Source organism: Cariama cristata, unplaced genomic scaffold (assembly GCF_000690535.1).
Source record: "Cariama cristata isolate BGI_N322 unplaced genomic scaffold, ASM69053v1 scaffold39769, whole genome shotgun sequence".
Lineage (NCBI taxonomy): Eukaryota > Metazoa > Chordata > Aves > Cariamiformes > Cariamidae > Cariama > Cariama cristata.
Genome location: NW_009636982.1, coordinates 7,884 through 26,281, shown reverse-complemented (window position 1 = coordinate 26,281; position 18,398 = coordinate 7,884). Strand labels below are relative to the sequence as shown.

Below are 18,398 nucleotides of genomic sequence, written 5' to 3'. Positions count from 1 at the left end.
CCTCTGTCAGTCTCCAGTTCAACAGAACATCGGGAACATTTCATACCAGCGTAATTTCTTAAATGGTTACTTGCCTCTGTGGTGACCTGACTGTTTTGGCCTTTTAAATATTGTAGAATAAATTGAGGTTCAAAGGAGGTGCCCTGAAAACTGAGTATATGCGTGAGTTCTTAAAGTTGCAGGTTACTGAAGGCTAAGATAGGTGTTGCGTTGCATCTCGAGATCAGTCTTTGTGCATGTTTTTTCCCTATAATGGTCCTTCGAATTTAATTGGGGATGTGTTTTAAAAATGGTCATCAGTTACAATACTGCAGGAGACTCATTTCTCCCGGTTTCTAATTAAAGACATCTGCCTCTTGAAATGAAAGCTAATTACCTTGCAGCACTTGTGCTTGGGGGAGCGTGCTGTAATGGGCTGTGTGTGTACATGCTTATACCATTTAGAGGTATTTTTTCGGAGAAAATAGGTCGTCTTCTCTCTGCAGCATTATTCAAGACCAGAATTAAGTCTCAAAACCTTCAATGTGCTGCAATAGATGTGAAAGGATTAAAACAGGGATTTGAGGAGTAGGTTTTCCAGTAGCGTAACTGGCTTTTTTAAGTTCTTTTAATTCTGTGCCTCTGTCCCTTCAGATGTTTAATATTCTTCGGCTGTGCCGTTGGTAGCCAATCGGCTGGTGCTCAGCCACAGGCAACAGACATTTATATTCCCAGGCTGCCTTCACCTCCGCTTTGCTGCATTTCAGTCTCTCTGCTGGAGTTTTCCTCCTGACAAGTCCATGAAAAGCAGCGTTGAGTTCCCAGCTTCGACCGGTAGCCGGCTCCTAATTCCAGCTGATGTGGTGAGCGAACGAGGCCGGCGGCAAATGACACATGCGGAAAGGCTTTGCTTAGAGAAATATGGTCCCTGCCCTTCCTTATTAAAATGCAGCTGTCTTCTGTGTTGCGTAGCAAGTGAGCAGCACAGGGTATCTGCCTGGAGTGGGAAAGCCTTTCAGATCAGCTGAGTACGTGGAGAACTGGGATTTTCCTCCTAGATGAGTGGCAGCTTTTCCAGCGATGTCGGCTCTTTGGAGAGTTAACCGTAAACTCAAGAACGAAAGCGCTGGGAGAGCCGGCGACTCTCTGTACCGTATGCTGTATTTGGTGAGCAGATCTACTGTGCAGCGCGACTAGTCTAAGTAATTAGCAGTTAAACGAATTTTCATGCTGTTTTAATTTTCAGGTTATAAATTCGAGGCTGAGCTGTAATGTATATACCCTGTAGAGGCTCTTTGTTATTGTGCAATGTCATTAGGAGTCCTGGCAATGCGTGAAAGGATGCAATTTGCCTGAGTTTCATTTGGGGGATCGGTGCTGCTTGGAGTTTGCCGTCCGTGGCGGAACGGAGGTGCGGCGTGCCATTCGAGGGGCAATCTGCCTGACGGCCAGGCACCCGTCCGTCTCTGCACGGCGAGCACCAGAGCAAGTGGCACCCTGCTTTCAAAACCAGAGGGCAGGCAGCCCGAACCCCCCGCTGTGGGCAGCCTCCACATGCTTGATGAGTTTAAGGACTTGCTCCTCCTGCATGGGAGGGCTGTGAGCTTAGCTCTTCTGCTGAGCCCCTGTAGAGGAGTTAATGTCCTTCCAAAGTACACTTGGCTTTACAGCCCGGTTGTGCCAGCCCTCCATCTCATTTTAAGGTTGCTGGAGGGGATTGCTTGCAGAATTGTGCCTGAAGTGCGATGCCGTAATTCTCCTAGAGAAATCCTGGTTCAGTGCTATCATCGTCGCAGCTGGCAAACAGAGCTGGTGCTGGGAGATAAAAGGATCTGTTTCTGTTCCAGACCTTCCCTGCTCTGTCCACTTTCTCTAGGAAAATGGGGACAGAGAGGCTTTTGTTAATACTGGTTGAGAGTTTTCAGGAAAAGAGCTGTGTTCTGAACCTCCCTGGGTGCCATATGCGTCTGCTCTCTGCCTAGAAATTGATTTTTTTTTTTAAAGTAAATATAAGGTAGACAGGATTACGTTCAGGAATGAAACAAGACAGTTTGCTCAATGAACAGGCAAGAGAACAGGTTTGTGAACATTATTGTGTTTGAGACTCGTCGTCCGTCCGAAGAGTACGGGGTGAGCGGTACTGGGGAAGTACGCAGGCAGAGGGGAAGCAGGGCAGTGGGCAGGCAGGGCTCGGTTGCTGCGGGCTGGAGCCGGGCACGGCTGAGGTCAGTGAGCCGTTTATTGAGTGTGCACAAGCAGAGACAAGGCTTTTAAAAGCCCTTCTACACTTTCTTTTTGGCATAGGGGTGTAACTATTCCTTCTGGGGCAGACTGCGTGCCTGTAAGACCGTTACCCAGTTTTCAGCTACTTGTTTGTGTTAGCTGGTGTTTCATGGTGTCGGTGGATTTTCACTCTCTCTTTCTGGGTGACCCATCTTTCCCTGCAACTTACTGCGAGTGCCTCCACAGGGTGGTGAGCTGTCTGCGGGTATCAGGCATGAACTGCTTAAAACGCTTGGTTTATTTTTGGAGTTTGATTCCATACTGTGTTTTATACATTATAGCTATTTTTATTCGTACATTTGGCTCTTGAACTGCAACTGGATACGTCTTCCTCAAATATTCTTTCACAAAATAGTCTTAACAAAGCTAAACATTTCTGAGCAAAACCCTGCATATCCTGGGTCTCTGCAGGCTCAGATTAACACACATTAATTGTCAGTTCTTTGTCCCTTTCCAGCTGAGCAGGTAACTCGGGCAGCTTTTTTTGCCTGCACTGAAGCCAGACTTTTGCCTCCTGTGCTTTGTGGATTCGGCGCTGTTGGGATCAAGATCGCACGTGTTGAAATCTAATGCAAACTTAACCTAAAAGTTTGGGTATGCTTTATACTTAAGAGTTCAGCGAGTATAGGTGGAACCTTGCTGAGAAATAAAAGGAATTACTTTGACTAATAAATTTTAATTCTCAGTGACACGTGCCGTTACCAGAAGCTGAGTTATTTGGAAACGGACTGGTTCAACTCACTGCTTCCTCTTGCCCTCAACTTACAACATTTTTCCTTTCTTCCTCATCTGAGTTAAACCTCAGATGCTGAAGATGAATATTTTTCCTGTAATAAACTGTGTCCAAGAGGCATTTTTGTACAGTCAGGTACAGTTAGTTCATTGCTTACACTCGTGTCCTGAAGAAAATTATCGTGTGTATAATAAGCATCTTCACGAATGTGCCTTGCAGCGGAACACTCAGGTGAGCATTTACAGCCATAAGATACCTTTAAGGAAAGCAGCTGTATTATGGCAGGGAACCCCTTACTTGTCACTAGCATGGTTAATGCTCTTCTTAGGCTTCATGGCACTGTAGGTGTGCTGAGAGGGGAAAATAGCTATGTGTGAGCAGACAGCGTGGCTTCAGAAGTGCGTTGATTTTTCAGCACTGGGCCATCACAGGGGCGTGGGGTGGAGCAGGCTCGGGATGAGGTTCCGGCTGGTGGGAGTGAGCTGATCTCCCAGGGACAGGGCTCTGTCTCCACATGGCAAGGTGGTCATGTGCTTTTTTCTTGCCTTTTTTGTTGTTGTTGTTGTTTGGGTTTTTTTCCTCCTCTCTTTGTGGATTCTCTGTTTGAACAGGCTAATTTGGGGTCAGTTGTTTTAGTGTGAACGGAGGGCTGTAGCGGCAGTGCTGGGAGGTCACTAAATCTGGATTAATATACCATGGCAGGATTAGACGGAGAGGGTTAGAGAGGTGTGATGGAGTGCAGCAGCTCTTTCCCCTCCCGTGCCCCCTCCAGGTCCTTGGGAGGGATGGAGACCAGGCATGTCCGCCACTTTGGCAACCCTGGGAGCCTGGGGCTGCTGTCACTGACACCAGAGGCCGTACCTGCTCCAAACTTTTCAGCGTGAGGAAAGATGCGAGGAGATGATCTAACATGAGAAGGTGAAGAGAGGATAACTGTCTTTATATATATAGACAGCTGATTAAACATTAAAGAAACCAGCTAGATGTGGCAGCTCTGAAAAACCTGAGTTATGGAGAAGGCATTCGCCCTCCAAGGCATGTTTCCAGGCACACAACAGATATAGAGTTACTTTCCCAAAGAGCTTGGGCTGGAAGCCTTGAGAGGCTTTGGTTCCCCCATGGCTTTGGTTCCCCGAAAATCAGCTTGAACGGTTTCGGTCTCTGCGTTGTCTCCTTGCCTGGGTTGACACAGCTATTCGCAGGGCTTGCAAACTAGATGAGGGAACTGGCCGAGGGCTGGGAGGTCTGTTGGGTTTGCACAGTCATTTTTGTTTGTGTGTTTTCAATCTGAAGTGTTGGACGAGCCTATTTAATTAAAGTTCACGCTTATCTGAAGCCAGGAATGTTATTGAACAGCACTTCAATTAACTTGAATTGTGCAACTCTTCCCCCCTGCCCTATCCCCAGTCCCTGAGAGAGAGGACAGACCGATGTATGACATGGTGTCTGCACTGCTGGACTTTGGCGCCTGTTAAAAAGCCCCCAAACTGCAACTGCTTAACTGCAAACGCTTCTCAGCTCCATCGTTCCTACAGCTCTTACTTAAAATATTACCGCTGGTCTTTCCTCTTCCTTCTTTTTAAAGAGTACAGAGCAGGTCGCTGCTTTCTGTCGCAGTCTGCATGAAATGAACCCTTCTGATTCAAGTGCTCATCCTCAGGAATTTACAGGACCCCAGCTGGCCACCATGAGGCAGCTCACAGATGCAGATAAACTGCGAAAGGTTATCTGCGAACTTCTCGAGACGGAACGCACCTATGTCAAAGTAAGGGGTCTCCGTGTGTTGTTTCAGTCTACTAATATTTCTCCTCCTCTGGAAAATTTTCTTAGTTTCTTCTCTAATACTTCAAATTGTGTTTCATGCATGTATCTCTTAGTTAACTTGCATCCACTTCTGCAGTCTGTCCCTAGAACAGTACCTTAACCCTCCGAAATAAGTAGGCTGTCCAAATTCTTACGCTGTCGTTTTGAAGTTACTTAGCTGGTGTGCAGAGGAACACTCCTCAAAGAGATCCGGTACTGATTTTGTAAGTAGAACTGTGTAAAGGTTTCCTTTTACTACCTTAAATTCTGTGAAATCCAACTATTTTGTCCTATACATGAAAGGGAAAAATTCATAGACTAGGTAAACGGTGATCTTTGCCACTTCAAGAAATATTGAGAGGCAGTTTGAGGAACCAACATGGGAATCTTTTTCTGAATGTTTAGGACTTAAATTGTCTGATGGAGAGATACCTGAAGCCTCTACAAAAAGAAACGTTCCTCACACCAGATGAGGTATGTTAACTTGTTAACTGTTGCTTACCTTTGTGCTAGATAGCTTACGCACACCCCTCCGCTGCGCCCACCCCCCAGCTTGGCTTGCTTGTCTGAGCAAGGGCTATGGAGAAATTTTGAATTCCCTTGCTTTTAAGATATGGATTGAGTAGAGCGTAAAGGTGCTGCTCAATAATGTATAGTCGGTAGGCTTTTTTGCTGACATCACACTGATTATTCAATTGGACTGAGAATTACCGAAGTTCTAGAAAATGTGATTTAGCGGCAAAGTGGTATTTTCAGCATCTTGCTTTTTTCCTCCTATTAGCTGGATGTTCTCTTTGGGAATCTGACTGAAATGGTAGCATTCCAGGTAGAGTTCTTGAAAACTCTCGAAGATGGCGTAAGGCTGGTTCCAGACCTGGAAAAGCTTGAAAAAGTTGAGCAATTTAAGGTAATCTCATTGTTTACATTCTGAAGTAGTCCTTTAACACTCTCCGTTGTATTTGTCTGACTGCTGTCACTGTTCATGCAAAAACCTACATCTACTTAGACTCAAGATTAAGTTTTAGCTAATACTGGAGCTGTTTGAAAACCATCCTGCTACAATTGTAGTTGATGCTACATTTAGCCATATAGAGCACTAGAAATCTGTAACGCCATGTGCTTTTAGATGCTATTCTTGCCTTTCTGCCAGATTTCTTGTCTCGGGCTGTCAAGAAAAGCCAGAAATGGAAAGTTACATAAAATCTTTGTTCCAACTAGTCTAATGTAGTAGTTCAGAAGCCCACTAGGGCTACGGATAAGAACTGTAAATTGAATTCTGTATTTGGGCTTTTGATGCATAGTGGAACTGTATGGCAAATACTTCCAGATATCAGCAGGTGTGCATCAAAGGTAGAAATGTAAACTAAAGATATATCAACTTCATTTAAAAAAAAAAAACAAAAATGTGGAAACAGGAATTTTGTTTTATTTCTAATGCAGTCACGTACTGGATATATGGCAAGTAGCTACTACAGTGTTTTGTCCCTGGGGAATTTTACTCTTGCTTTGAGCATTCACCTTGGTAGAGGACAGGATGTCTTGATGAATAATAATAATTCCACTGGGACTGCTCTTCAGCTAACGGACAGCCCTGGAAGAACTACTGAAAGAATTTGTCTTTTTGTGCATGTGTGGCTTTGCCATCAGATGCTTGTTTAAAATAAGCATCAATCATGAACACTGCCTTCACGTAACTAGAACACAGCTTCTGTTTTGTAGGAAAGGTGCCCTTATGGAGAGCACAGAGACAGTTTTGTTCATGGAGGAAGCCTCTGTGACCCCTGTGTGCTCTGAGCTTTGAGAGGAGTGCGGGAGAAGCCTCCTTATGGAGAGAGCTCTGTCTTCTGAGTGCTGCTGCTTCCACCCCTTTCCATAAAAAGTGCTACCACTTCACTTTCAGTTCTGTCCTGTGGGCGTAACCTGACAGCAGGGTGCAAAATGGGACTTCAGGGCATCGTGGTTTCCATTCTGCAGTTTGCTTCCCCCCGCTGACGGTCGGCAAGCTGCCTCTGGGTTGTCTCACCCCCCGCCCCGCGTGGTCTTGTTCCTAAGTGGGTAGCGGAGCAAACGCTTGACCCTGGCACAGACGTCTTGGGGAAAGGTTGGGTTTGGCCCTTCACACAGACTCATCTTCAAGAGAGTGAAGACCTTGGTGTGTTTGTGCAGAGGGATAATAGTCTTGCTTGCAGCTCCTTAGTGTCTTGATCCATTACAAAGTCAGATACATCCAGTCCTTTCAGTGGCCGCTGGTCATTACTTAGATCAATAAGGTTTTAAGCTGAGGCATTTAAATACAGTTCTGGAGCTGTGAACCTGGTTCCCTCTATAGTCAGGGTGCCTCCAGATCGTCCTGACTGGAACTTGGCTCGTGACGTTAATCACACAGCCTGTTCCAGGCACCAAGGCTAGGCCTGTTTCTTGCTAGATGGTGTGAAAACACTCTAAAAATGCAGTGTCCTGTCATCCCAAAGCGAAACGGAAACTTCAGGTGACCTCGCCAAAGGGAGAATAACTAACCGGCTTTCATGTACTTTTTTTTTTTTTTTTAAATCCTAGAAAGTGTTGTTTTCCTTGGGTGGATCCTTCCTTTACTACGCCGACCGGTTCAAGCTGTACAGTGCCTTCTGTGCCAGCCACACAAAAGTCCCCAAAGTACTGGTGAAAGGTAAGAGCCATGTGTTGGACAAGCAGACCTGGCCTTGCAGAGAGAGAGATGCCACAGCGTCACGTTGGTTTGGGCTGGCACATGTGGATGATGAGAGGTGGCCGCTGCACCCCAAACCATGCAGGGCAAGTTGTGGCGGAGGAATGGGGGCCCACGTCTGCCTGGTGGCCCTCCAGGAGCCTTTGCCATAGGGCAGTAAGTCCATCTGGCCCGAGGGGCTCGCAGGGAGCTCTGTGCCATGGGTGTTCTTGGACCACCATCGATGTAACGATACCCGAGTAGCTCATTAGAAGAGGTTGTTAACCTCCCATGTAGTTTTTTTCCCCCCACACTTAATTTATTCTCCCCTGACATGTTCAGTTTCTTTTCAGTCATATGGGGACTGGAAAGATTTCATAAATGGGCGATGTGGCCTGCACTAATGGATCACTGTGTACTTTGGAACCAGGAGCGGTGATGCTTGTAATGACCTGTGGACCCTTCTAGAGTTTGTGCTGTGAATCCGTGCTAGTGGCAATCCCACCAAAGCTCCGGCCAAACCTGGTGGAACGCTGACAGCCATTAGGAAAGGATCAGCCTGGGAGAATGTTTTATGGACGCTGTCTACACATTTTAACTTCACCATCCTCTCCCTCCCCTCTCTTCTTCCTGTCACCTTCGTTCCAATTTGCCCGAGGAATTTCCATGTGTGAATTCCTAGCAGAGCTTGGCTTGCTGAGATGGAGATAAATGAACTGTGGTCTGGCTTATAAAGGCTCACGGGCCTCCTTGCGTGGAGTGGTGTTTTTTTCCGCCTGTGAAAGTGTTAATCTCTTAGAGTTAGCAGTGCTTCATGCAATTCATTTTTGGCCAAGACATTAAATAAACAAATGGTTCGTTGTCGGAGCAATGCCATTAAGGGAGGAGCTCTTATTTTTCAAAGAACATCTGGGTGCCTGACAATCAAAAGTTTTAGGGTTTTTTTTGTTTCTTGATTGGTTTGGGGTTTGGGTTTTTTTTTGTTGTGCACTTTTTTTTTTTTCATTTCTACTTGTAAACTCTTATTTACCATGCTGCAAAGAATACTTGGCAGCTCTGTGGAACACACGACTAAATGATTTGTTTATAGTCACATCCATGCTTTCTTTCATGGCTCTAATAAAAGGAATTGTGTGGAATTGTTCTAACCTGTATGTCTAAAAATGCCACCCTCTCCATACTTCCCTCCCGGTACAAATTTATGTACAAATTAGAGGGAGCAACAGAGAAAATGGTATTTTTATAAATTTGGTAGCAGTTGGGTTGAAAATATGATAGCAATCAGGTGCCCAGTCTGCCTGTGCTCCCAAAGTATGGTGTGCTATCAGAAGTGTACTGCTTCCTGCCTCCTTACGAGCTCTTCATTTTTGTTGGTGTTGTTCAGTACTGCATTTTAAGGTGTGATGAGGTAAAAGTAACCAGACTCACCAATATTATAGGTCAGACTGTCAGACTGGACTAATGAGTAGTGACTTCTTACAAATACCCAGTTTGAGCCTTTTCTTAAAGGAAACAGATGATTGAAACAATTCACACTGTTCTAAAATAGTTGCAAGGCCAGAAATACCGTGGATAGTGAAATTAAAAACTGCATGTATTGGTATGGTAGGTGGGTGCCTGTTGTTAAATCATAAATAGCGTACCTGTGGCAATCTAACTCAAAACCTGAAGTGCATAAATCTGTGGACCTGATAAATCTGCACGTCCTTGCAAAATGTCTCTGGATAAATGAATTTAAAGCTGAAAAAGTCACGTTATCAGGGCAGCTTATCCAGTTGCTTTATTTTAATCTTCCAGCCAAGACGGACACTGCTTTCAAGGCATTTCTGGATGCTCAGAATCCCCGACGGCAGCACTCCTCCACGCTGGAGTCTTACCTCATCAAACCCATCCAGCGGATACTGAAATACCCTCTCCTGCTGACGGAGCTCTTTGCTCTGACTGACGTAGACAGTGAAGAGCATTACCACCTTGACGGTAGGGACCTAACCGATGTTGCTCTTCCCTCTGATCTGGAACCCTCCTCCTCGCCCTTCCTCTCAGAGGCTTAAAAATACCTTTTGACTCTTCCCCTGTCTCTCTGTCTTTCTTCCAGTGGCCATAAAAACAATGAACAAAGTTGCCAGCCACATCAATGAAATGCAGAAAATCCATGAAGAATATGGGGCAGTGTTTGACCAACTCATAGCAGAACAAACAGGGGAGAAAAAAGAGGTAAGAGATGATCAAATTTAAGAGAAAAAGGCTGTTATTTTGGTGCCTGTAGCATGAATGTTAAATTGTATCAAATATTTACCTTTTGTGCTCTGTCATTTACTTGGATCCTGGTGCGAAGAGATAAATCCCAATCCAATTCAAAAACTGCTTTTCCATGTACGGTTCAGTGAGTGGGACCAGTGTAAAGAAGTAGTGTGTTAATTCACCTTCAACGTTATGCTTGGGGCAAAATCGCATCCCAGCCTGCAGTTGACTATTTTGATGTCCATGTTTTGGCTCTCCTCGTTCCACAGAAATAATCTCGCCCCACCAGTCTTAGTGGATGGGCACACTGCGGCAAGTCTGTACTTAGCTCTTTAATGCCTTTAAAGAGATCAGAATGTGAGGTGCAGTGTGTGAGAAACTGCTGTTTCTCTTTTAGAAAGTGTGCTAGTGGGCTTGATGTGCGAGAGAGCCTTGGGCTTTGGTCTGGATGTCTCATATGGCGCATATGCAAACACATGAGGGTCCAGCGTGGCTCAGTCCTGGCTGACCATCTCAGAAAGCCATGGAAATTGTCCTGAAGTTTTGGACTGAGACCTGGACTCTCCGTTTACTGATAAGATGTAGATCTGCAGTCCAGCAGCACAGGGAAGGAGAGTGGTGGGCAGGAAGGGGGGAACGCCGTAAGGTCGAGGGGCACTCAAGGAAGAGGTAGAGACATGCTAAAGGGCTGGTGGGAGCAGTGATGTCGGTGAAGGCTGGAGAGAGACAGGCCCGTATGAAGTAATGGTAATGGGGTTTTGCCAACAGCCAGGACAAAGAGCAAACACAAGAGGCATTGGGCTACAAGGCACAGGAGGTCTGGGATTGAGCAGTGTTGAGGAAGCTCTGGGTGTGAGAGCGGGATGGCAGCAGCGGGGAGGGAGGATCAGATGGTGGGTAGAGGGCAGAGACTAGGGTGGGTGCTGGTAAGCAGCGGTGGAGAGCGCGTGTCAGGACATCTCTTGGGAGAGCAGTCGTGGTTTGGTGTTATTCTGGGAGAGCAGACAGTAAGCACGTATCTTAGCACTGCTCTTGTTATCGGGGAGACCTCATGTTGTTGTGCTGATGGTATCCGTGGCGTCTTTGGCAAAACTCAGATTTCACGGAGAGGATGGTGGAGGAATTGGGATAACACGGCCCTTAGACTGGGAATAGCCCTCGATTTGTCACTCTGGGAGACCGTAAGTCAAAGTGAAGGATCCGGTTGCTGCAGTATTAGTAAGCATCTCCCAACAGTTGTTATGAACTCCTTCATTAGTCCATTTCCAGCAATGTGGTTTTCACAGATGAGCCTTTGGGTGAAATCACGAGCCACAGCAACTGTGGGGAGGAAGCGCTTTGACTGCTTCACATGATGTGGTCTCTAAACTTCACCCCAAACTCTGCGTGTGTGTGGTGGGGACTGTGCTTAAATCTTTGAACAAAATAGAAGGAAACCGGTAGGGAAAAAGATGGACGAAGCAAGGAAAACATCTGGCTTTTGCCCTGACTTCCCACCAAATTACGAGAGTCAGACTCTGAGTTTGACTTCTTCTAATTTATGCCCATCAATTAAGGATTTACAAGCATCTATTGTGAACTGTCACAGTCTGTTTGCACACGCATGCAGTCATCTGATGAAATATTCCAAAAGTTTGCTTGTGGGGGGGTTTCTGTTTGTTTAGGAATAAACTTTGAGCAAGTTTTCTTGAACTGAAAATTCAAGTAAGCTTTCTTGAACTGAGTACACATTGTGACGTGGTGCATGTGTTTGTGTTGGCAGGTTGCAGACCTTTCGATGGGAGACTTGCTCTTGCATAACACAGTGATATGGCTGAATCCTCCTGCTTCACTGGGGAAATGGAAGAAGGAACCTGAGCTGGCAGCATTTGGTTTGTATCCTAGTGATTTTATTTTGGATGCCTAAAAGACTGTCAGCTGTGCCTTAGCAGATATTTGTTGAAGGTAGTTGAGCATTGCCTTCCACAAGGTTGGCTGGAACTTAAAACCATATTTGACTCTTTGCTGAAATGGTCAAATTTTGTTCTGTGTTGATCTAAAACCGGTGAAGAATTTGGAGATGAACACTGTAATAGTGCAGGACTTTCTTAAATCCATATCCAAGGGCTATGAATTGAGAGCTATATAGAAAAGTGGTTGTCTCTGAAAAGATATAGTTGGGTAGTCTTCTCGATGCCGAGTAACTCCGCTTCACATCCTGTAGAGCGGGTTGGGAGCTTGCAGAGGCTTTGCCTTTTTTCTCCGTGCCTTTTGCCAGAAAGAACGTGTGTATCTAAGCTTTAAAAAGTGCTTAAAAGCGAAGCCAGGACTCCCAGTGAGTTGCTTTGGAGCGGTCTGTCTCCGTCCGAGCAGTCTATCTTGGGTGGCCAAACTAGAAACTGAAACTGCTGCTGGCATAGATCTCAAGGTCTTTCCACTGCACTGAAGTGTGGGCCCTTGGGAAGGTACATGATCGCTTATCTTGGCTAAATCACATCTCTTTTTACTTTCACAAAGTTTTCTTGGTTTATTCCTAAATTTCTTTACACACAATGGGCTTTTTCCTTCTTGTTTCCAGAAAGTGATGCTGGTTAGGAAGCCGGTGACTTTCATTTGTTTGTTCTATACCAAACAGATAACAAGTGAAGACTCTTTCAGCTTTGCTCTGGAAGAGCATATCAAAACTGACTGCTTTCCTGTAAGTTGGGAAAGCGCCTGGTCATGCCCTGAAGCTGAGTGGCCTCATGAAAGCTGCTAGGAATGTGCAGCAACTCTTAATTACTCCAGAAATCTTTAAATCGGTTTCATAAAATGCCCAAAATTAGGTGTCTGTGCAATTTAGTCTGAAAACAAAGCGTGCACTTGAGGCCTGAAGAAAGAGATTGCAAGGAAAACTGGAGTCTTGAAAGACAAATTCCAGCTCCATGTGGATGTTTTGTGGCAAGAGGAACAGGATTACGCCTCTGCCTGCCAGCGGTGCTCACTTTTTAATTCGGTGCAGACCACCGTCCCACCTGGGAGGGGTTCACATTCTGTCCCAGCGCAGTCCCGTCTGCTGATGGGCGGCCTGTGGCTGGATGCTGCTCATTTGTCTGAGGTGAACTTAGCCAGGGAGACTGCAGTTCTCTGAATTTTTACTTAGAACTGTTGCTGTTTGAATACTTGTTCCGATAACTGGTAACTTAGGCTCTTAAGTTTCAAGTGACTTTGAAGTAACCTGGTTTTGTGTAGTAAAAGCTGCTGAGCTTGGGTTTTTGGGGAAGAATATGCCAGAGGGCTGGTGGGTTTGCTCCTGCCTTCCCTCCCTGAGTCAGCCGAGGGCTGTCTGAGGAGCAGAAGGGTCTGTGTGCTTGGGCGTGGGGGAGACCCCTTCCCAGCCTTACTGACTACATGGCTTTTGTCTCTAACTTTCTCCTCTAGTGTTCAAAACGGCTGTGGTCCTTGTATACAAGGATGGTTCCAAACAGAAGAAGAAACTTGTAAGTTGCCCGGACTGTTTCAGCGATGCTGTGTGCATTGGTGGGGCTAGGAGCCAGATTTGCTTTCCATAGAGCTGCGGTGCTAGCGTGGGCTTTTGCACGTGTGATCCTTGCTCTGTGCCACACAGCTGAGGTTTGGGGTAATGGTGAGCGGCCTGCTCTTCGGCCTGGGCACAGCCGCCTGCAAGCGTTCCTTTAGTTTATCCTTTGCTCTCTGCTGGACTTGTCATCTGTGTTGCCTGCCGCATCCATTCCACGCTGTGGAGTGGACTTTCGTGAAACAAGGTATCGCCTCGACCGTCTCTCTTGTGTTTGACTGTCTGGTCAGTGTATATGAATCAAATACGAGAGCTGATGTCTGTCAACTTCCTTGGTGAAACACAGTGCCCTCGTTTCAGTTCTGGCTGTGGCATGCCACTGAGCAGGTGCTGGCTGCTCCCGGCTAAAGTAGGTGTGCCGACAGTAGGTGTCAGGGGATCCTACTGCCGTTTGGCATTAAAAGTTAAAGCTAAGCTTGACAGTAAGCACATGCCTTGCTACAAGGGGGAACAGCATTTGTAGTATTACAGAAAACTTTCCGATTCCCACGTATGGCATGAACCCAAGTGTGATTTGTGGGGCTTGTATGGTTAAAGTCAACTGGCCACAAGGTAAGTCGGGAGTGACTAAGGCAAAACTAATGCATGTTCCCGAGCGTATGTGCGGAGAGAATGCAGCATCGGTCTTGAATGTCTTTTGAAGGATTGGTAAGAGTTGATCGGCCTAATGGTTGTATTTGTCTAGATTTAGCAAGATCTTCATAGGTAGGCACTTCAGTGAAGCTGGGAACTAAGACGTTGTAGTCGGAAAATAAGAATTGCAACAAGTCTCTAGCTGGATCTTCTCAGTGCAAAGCACACGAGACTTTTGTGTCTGACTCTCGCAAGGTGTCTCATTTCCTAACGGTATTTTGAAATTCTTCCAGGGAGGATCACATAGAGCTTCAATTTATGAAGACTGGGATCCGTTCCGCTTTCGCCACATGATACCTTTAGAAGCACTGCAGGTTCGAGCGTTGGCAAGTGCAGGTAATGTTCTCGCTGCATGAATTTGGCAGGGTTCTCAGTGTTTGGTCTGGGGGGGTTCACTGACCAGTGTTTGTCCTTAGTGCATGTGCATGCAGTTTCTGGGGCCTGAAAAAGGAACCCACAACCTCAACATCCATCATAGCCCTGGAGAGAGATGAAGGGGCAGAAGCTCTGATTGTGTATTTCCAGCTTGTCAGTACTTTTCTGAAGTCAGGCAGGGTTCTGGAAAAACAGGGCCAAGTTTTTGCTGACTCTGGTTCACTCTGTTCCTCTTCTAGAGAGCAGAAGGCAATCTTGCAGCTGTGAGACAACAAAGCTAGTGAATTTTTGTTCTTGTGGTTGATGGCTTCATGTGAATCTTACAGTAATAAAATTTTCAACATTTTAAACAATTTGCTCCCTTTCTAATGCATAAGTGAAAGTAGAAAGAACACAGGAGGTAGCTGAAAATGTGACGATACTCTATGGAATTACCTGAAAAGCTGGGTTGGGATTTTTTTTTTCCCATTTTTATGGGACTGAGTGAGAGCGTACAAAATACTTCTAGATAGAGTTTAAGAGTCTGTTGTTTCATTAGTCATTTATCCATTGCTGCCTTTCAGCCACGAGTTAATATTATTTGCAGTGTATTATCTGTTGTCCTGGATGGTTTTAAACCATTTCTTCAGGATTACGGAATAAATGCTCAAATTGAGGTTAAATATGAGAAACTGTTAATAAAGTTCTGCTTGCTTTTCACTTTAGATGCAGAAGCCAATTCTGTATGTGAGATTGTCCATGTTAAATCTGAGTCTGAAGGCAGGCCAGAAAGAACATTTCACCTTTGCTGTAGGTAAGTGCGTTTCTGTATTTTCAGCGGCAGCTGCACCTCTGGATGCCAGCTTGCCTATGTCTTTCCTTCGAGGCAATCTGGGGACAGCCAGTAGGGGAAGTGAGGAGAGAGTGATAAACCCTTACTCCTGGCAGGCAGAATTTTGTAAAAGGTATTAAAATAAAGGCATATATTGATCAGCCTTGCACTTTTATGGGAATATCCTTATTGCAATTTGCCTTTCACAAATTTACATCCAGTTGTACTCCAGCATTGGATCTTTATGCCAGGTAGCTGCTAATGTGTTGTGTTCAGCTGGTAGCTTTCACGCCGCCAAGTTCCAGCCTCTGCTCTTAGGGCATTGCCCTTTCCTTAAGTAAACCTTGTCCATCTTTGTTGTGGTGCTTGCCCTGACTTGTTTTAGAGTTCAAATAAGAACTTGGTACACGAGTTCACCTGGGTCCAACAGAGCTGATACCAAGCCAGTTCCTACTACTAGGTAGTAGAGAGTTGCAGGACTTCTGCTTGGTGTGTGTTTACAGGAGACAAACTGACATTTAATTCGCCACCATAGGTCAGCTCAATGCGTATCGGACAAAGTGAAGCGCGTGGTTGCTGTTGGAGGAAAAGGAAGCCTCAGGAGGGGTGAACGGCTAAATGCTTTGTTAATGAACAGTGTGTTTGTTTCCTTGGATGCCCATTGCAGTGGCTATAGATTTAGCTTTGCTTTGAAAGTACTGTATTAAACTGAGTCTTCTGCGGGGGAAGTGTGTGCCAGTCGGTTTGCACTGTCTTAAATTACAGAACTGGTCACTGTCTCATTTCCAGCGAGCTTTTAGCAGTTCCCAAGAGATAACGCTGCCTTTTGTATTCTCGCCTGTTTTTTTCAGTTCACCAGAACACAGGAAGGACTTTCTGAAGGCAGTGCACTCGATCCTGCGGGATAAACACAGAAGACAGCTTCTTAAAACCGAAAGTTTGCCCTCATCCCAGCAATATGTTCCTTTTGGTGGAAAAAGATTGTGTGCTCTAAAAGGTGCAAGGCCAGCCATGAACAGGGCAGGTACTGTAGGGCTACAGACTTTCAAGATCCCAGTAACCCCAGCACCGTTGTAGGAGATGAGATGTGGTGGTGTCTGTTACTTGTATATTAGGATTAGCATTCTCTCCTGTGTATGTAAAAACTGCTAGTTTTCCATGCTTCACCTCCTCGAGAGCCTTAAACGGCCTCTATTTACCTTGCTTTGCACTCAAGGCTCAGCTTCAGAGTGGTCCTTCTGGCATGGAAGGGAGAAACAGGATCCCTGTCAGTACTGATCGGCTGTGCACTTTAATCTGGAAAAGGGTTTCAGCTGAACAAAGCAGAAGCCCGCTCCATATTTCTTAAAAGCATGTACAGATTTTGAGCTAACCCCAGCACTTTGGAACTAAAATGCTCAAGAAAAATCAGCTCCCCCGAGTGAGTGGCTTGGTTTGAAGAGATGGCTTTGTATGTCCTCCATTTTAGCCTTTTCAGCTCTGTTGCTAAAGGGGGTTGTGCTTCTAATTCTCCCATTTGGAGAAGCACACGCTTGATAGTAGTATTTTTGTAATGGCCTGTCCTAAACCAAGGATTTTACTTTTCAGTTGACTTCAGGCAAAAGCAATGAGAAAATCCCAGGGAAAAGCAGGTTTTCATTTTCAGAACACTAGATGATGGAGGGAAGAAACATTTGCTTCCAACTGAAAAGTACACGGCACCGCTGCGTGTTTTGTTCTGGTCTGTTGTTTATTATTTTTTTTTTTTTTCTGCTCATTAGATCCAGCAATGTAGACAACCAGGCTTTCTGTTCCTCTTCTGTAATGGGCAGGCCAGACCAATAACATTTGCAGCATGGCTTCTCGCTCAGGGTGTTGCTAGCCATCTGCCTCAGAGACACTTAAAATCATAAGGAAGAAGAGTCAAAGGAGGGCCAAAATGCAACCGTTTTACCACAGCGCTTCTTCAGTCGGCCTGTGGGGCTAATCTGCTGGAGATGCCAAACCTTCTTTCAGTTTGGCTCGTTGGTGCCTTTGCATGATGAATTCTGCAGAGATTAAAATCTCCTCTTAGAGTCCAGACCTCTCACTCCAGTTAAAATTCGCAACTGCTGAGCTGTGGTACTTCATGCATGTTTTGAGGCTCAGGGATATTAAAGTGTAGCCCTGCCTCCAAGCTAGAGTTTACTAAATACAAACTGAAAGTGCTACGGTCCTCTTTAGTGGAGGGAGACAAACTGTAACCTCGGAGCTCACCTGCTTGCCATGGAGCTACGTGTGTGTGCACGTAAAGCGCTGGAATGCCTGCAGGGCCTTCAGCTGCAGGATTCGTCCCCTGCTTTGCCTCACAAGCCTCTTATGAAGATGTTCCAACACAGAAGATGTGAATTTGCTAATTGGGCCAGTTGCAAAAGCTAGTAGACCAGCTGATGCTCAGTAAGGAACTTCTGAAAGTTTTTCTGGTTTTGGGGTTTTCTTTGTTTTTTGTTTTTTTTTTTTTTTTTCCCCCAGTAGGGAGGGAGCGGGGAAGGGAGTAGCAGCGCCTGGACGGGGAACTTACTTCCCCTTAAGTAACGCAACAGTCGCAGCATCTTCAGCACCGAGGTAGCTACTTGGAAACCTATAGTGTTGCTTTTAGCCGAGACAAAGCAATTCCCTGTACCAAGGCGTAAGGCTAGCTGGTGTTCGCGGTGTGCTGACAGCAGGGCACTGCGTGTGAGAAGCTGAGCTGAGCAGATGCACTTTGTGCTGGCTGGCTGGCTGCCTACCGCTTAGGAGGAACAGTAATTGAGGGCCATTATCGCAACTGTGGATCTGAGTAGCAGAAACTCCTTTTTCAGCTGGAGAGAGACCTGTGCTGAGGAGCTGAGTGAAGTGTGACTTGCCCGCAGGGAGGATGCTGAATGACTAGGTCATTCCTGGGAGTCTGCCTGCTTTGTGCCTAGCGGTGTTAAATAAAGGGCCCCTGGAAGACTTAACTTTTTAAAGAGAGTTGTACCGTGTGTAAAAAGCCTGTGGGGTTTTATCTTTGTGTGTGCGCAGTGTCAGCGCCAAGCAAGTCTCTCGGGAGGAGGAGGCGGCGGCTGGCCCGAAACAGGTTTACCATTGACTCAGATGCCGTCTACACGAGCAGCCCTGAAAAAGAGCCCCAGCAGCCCACACACAGTGGGGACACTGACCGCTGGGTAGAGGAACAGTTTGACCTTGCTCAGTATGAGGAGCAGGAGGACATCAAGGAAACGGACATCCTCAGCGATGATGATGAGTACTGCGAGGCCATGAGAGATGCCGTGGCTGACCGAGACCTTCGGGAGCGGCTGCA

At 46.0% G+C, this 18,398-nt stretch overlaps 1 protein-coding gene across 1 annotated transcript in view; it reads left to right on the top strand.

The window, feature by feature from the left end:
• Nucleotides 1-1,059: 1,059 nt before the first annotated feature.
• Nucleotides 1,060-18,398, top strand: part of LOC104167773 (T-lymphoma invasion and metastasis-inducing protein 1-like) — a 17,566-nt gene continuing 227 nt past the window's right edge. Inside the window, exons 1-13 of the mRNA XM_009708127.1 lie at nt 1,060-1,146; nt 4,581-4,760; nt 5,204-5,272; nt 5,580-5,705; nt 7,355-7,463; nt 9,279-9,458; nt 9,577-9,695; nt 11,485-11,593; nt 13,122-13,180; nt 14,145-14,247; nt 14,992-15,079; nt 15,949-16,121; nt 18,119-18,398. Coding sequence (XP_009706429.1) covers nt 1,060-1,146; nt 4,581-4,760; nt 5,204-5,272; nt 5,580-5,705; nt 7,355-7,463; nt 9,279-9,458; nt 9,577-9,695; nt 11,485-11,593; nt 13,122-13,180; nt 14,145-14,247; nt 14,992-15,079; nt 15,949-16,121; nt 18,119-18,398 — 1,682 coding nt within the window. The remainder of the gene's footprint in view (nt 1,147-4,580; nt 4,761-5,203; nt 5,273-5,579; nt 5,706-7,354; nt 7,464-9,278; nt 9,459-9,576; nt 9,696-11,484; nt 11,594-13,121; nt 13,181-14,144; nt 14,248-14,991; nt 15,080-15,948; nt 16,122-18,118) is intronic.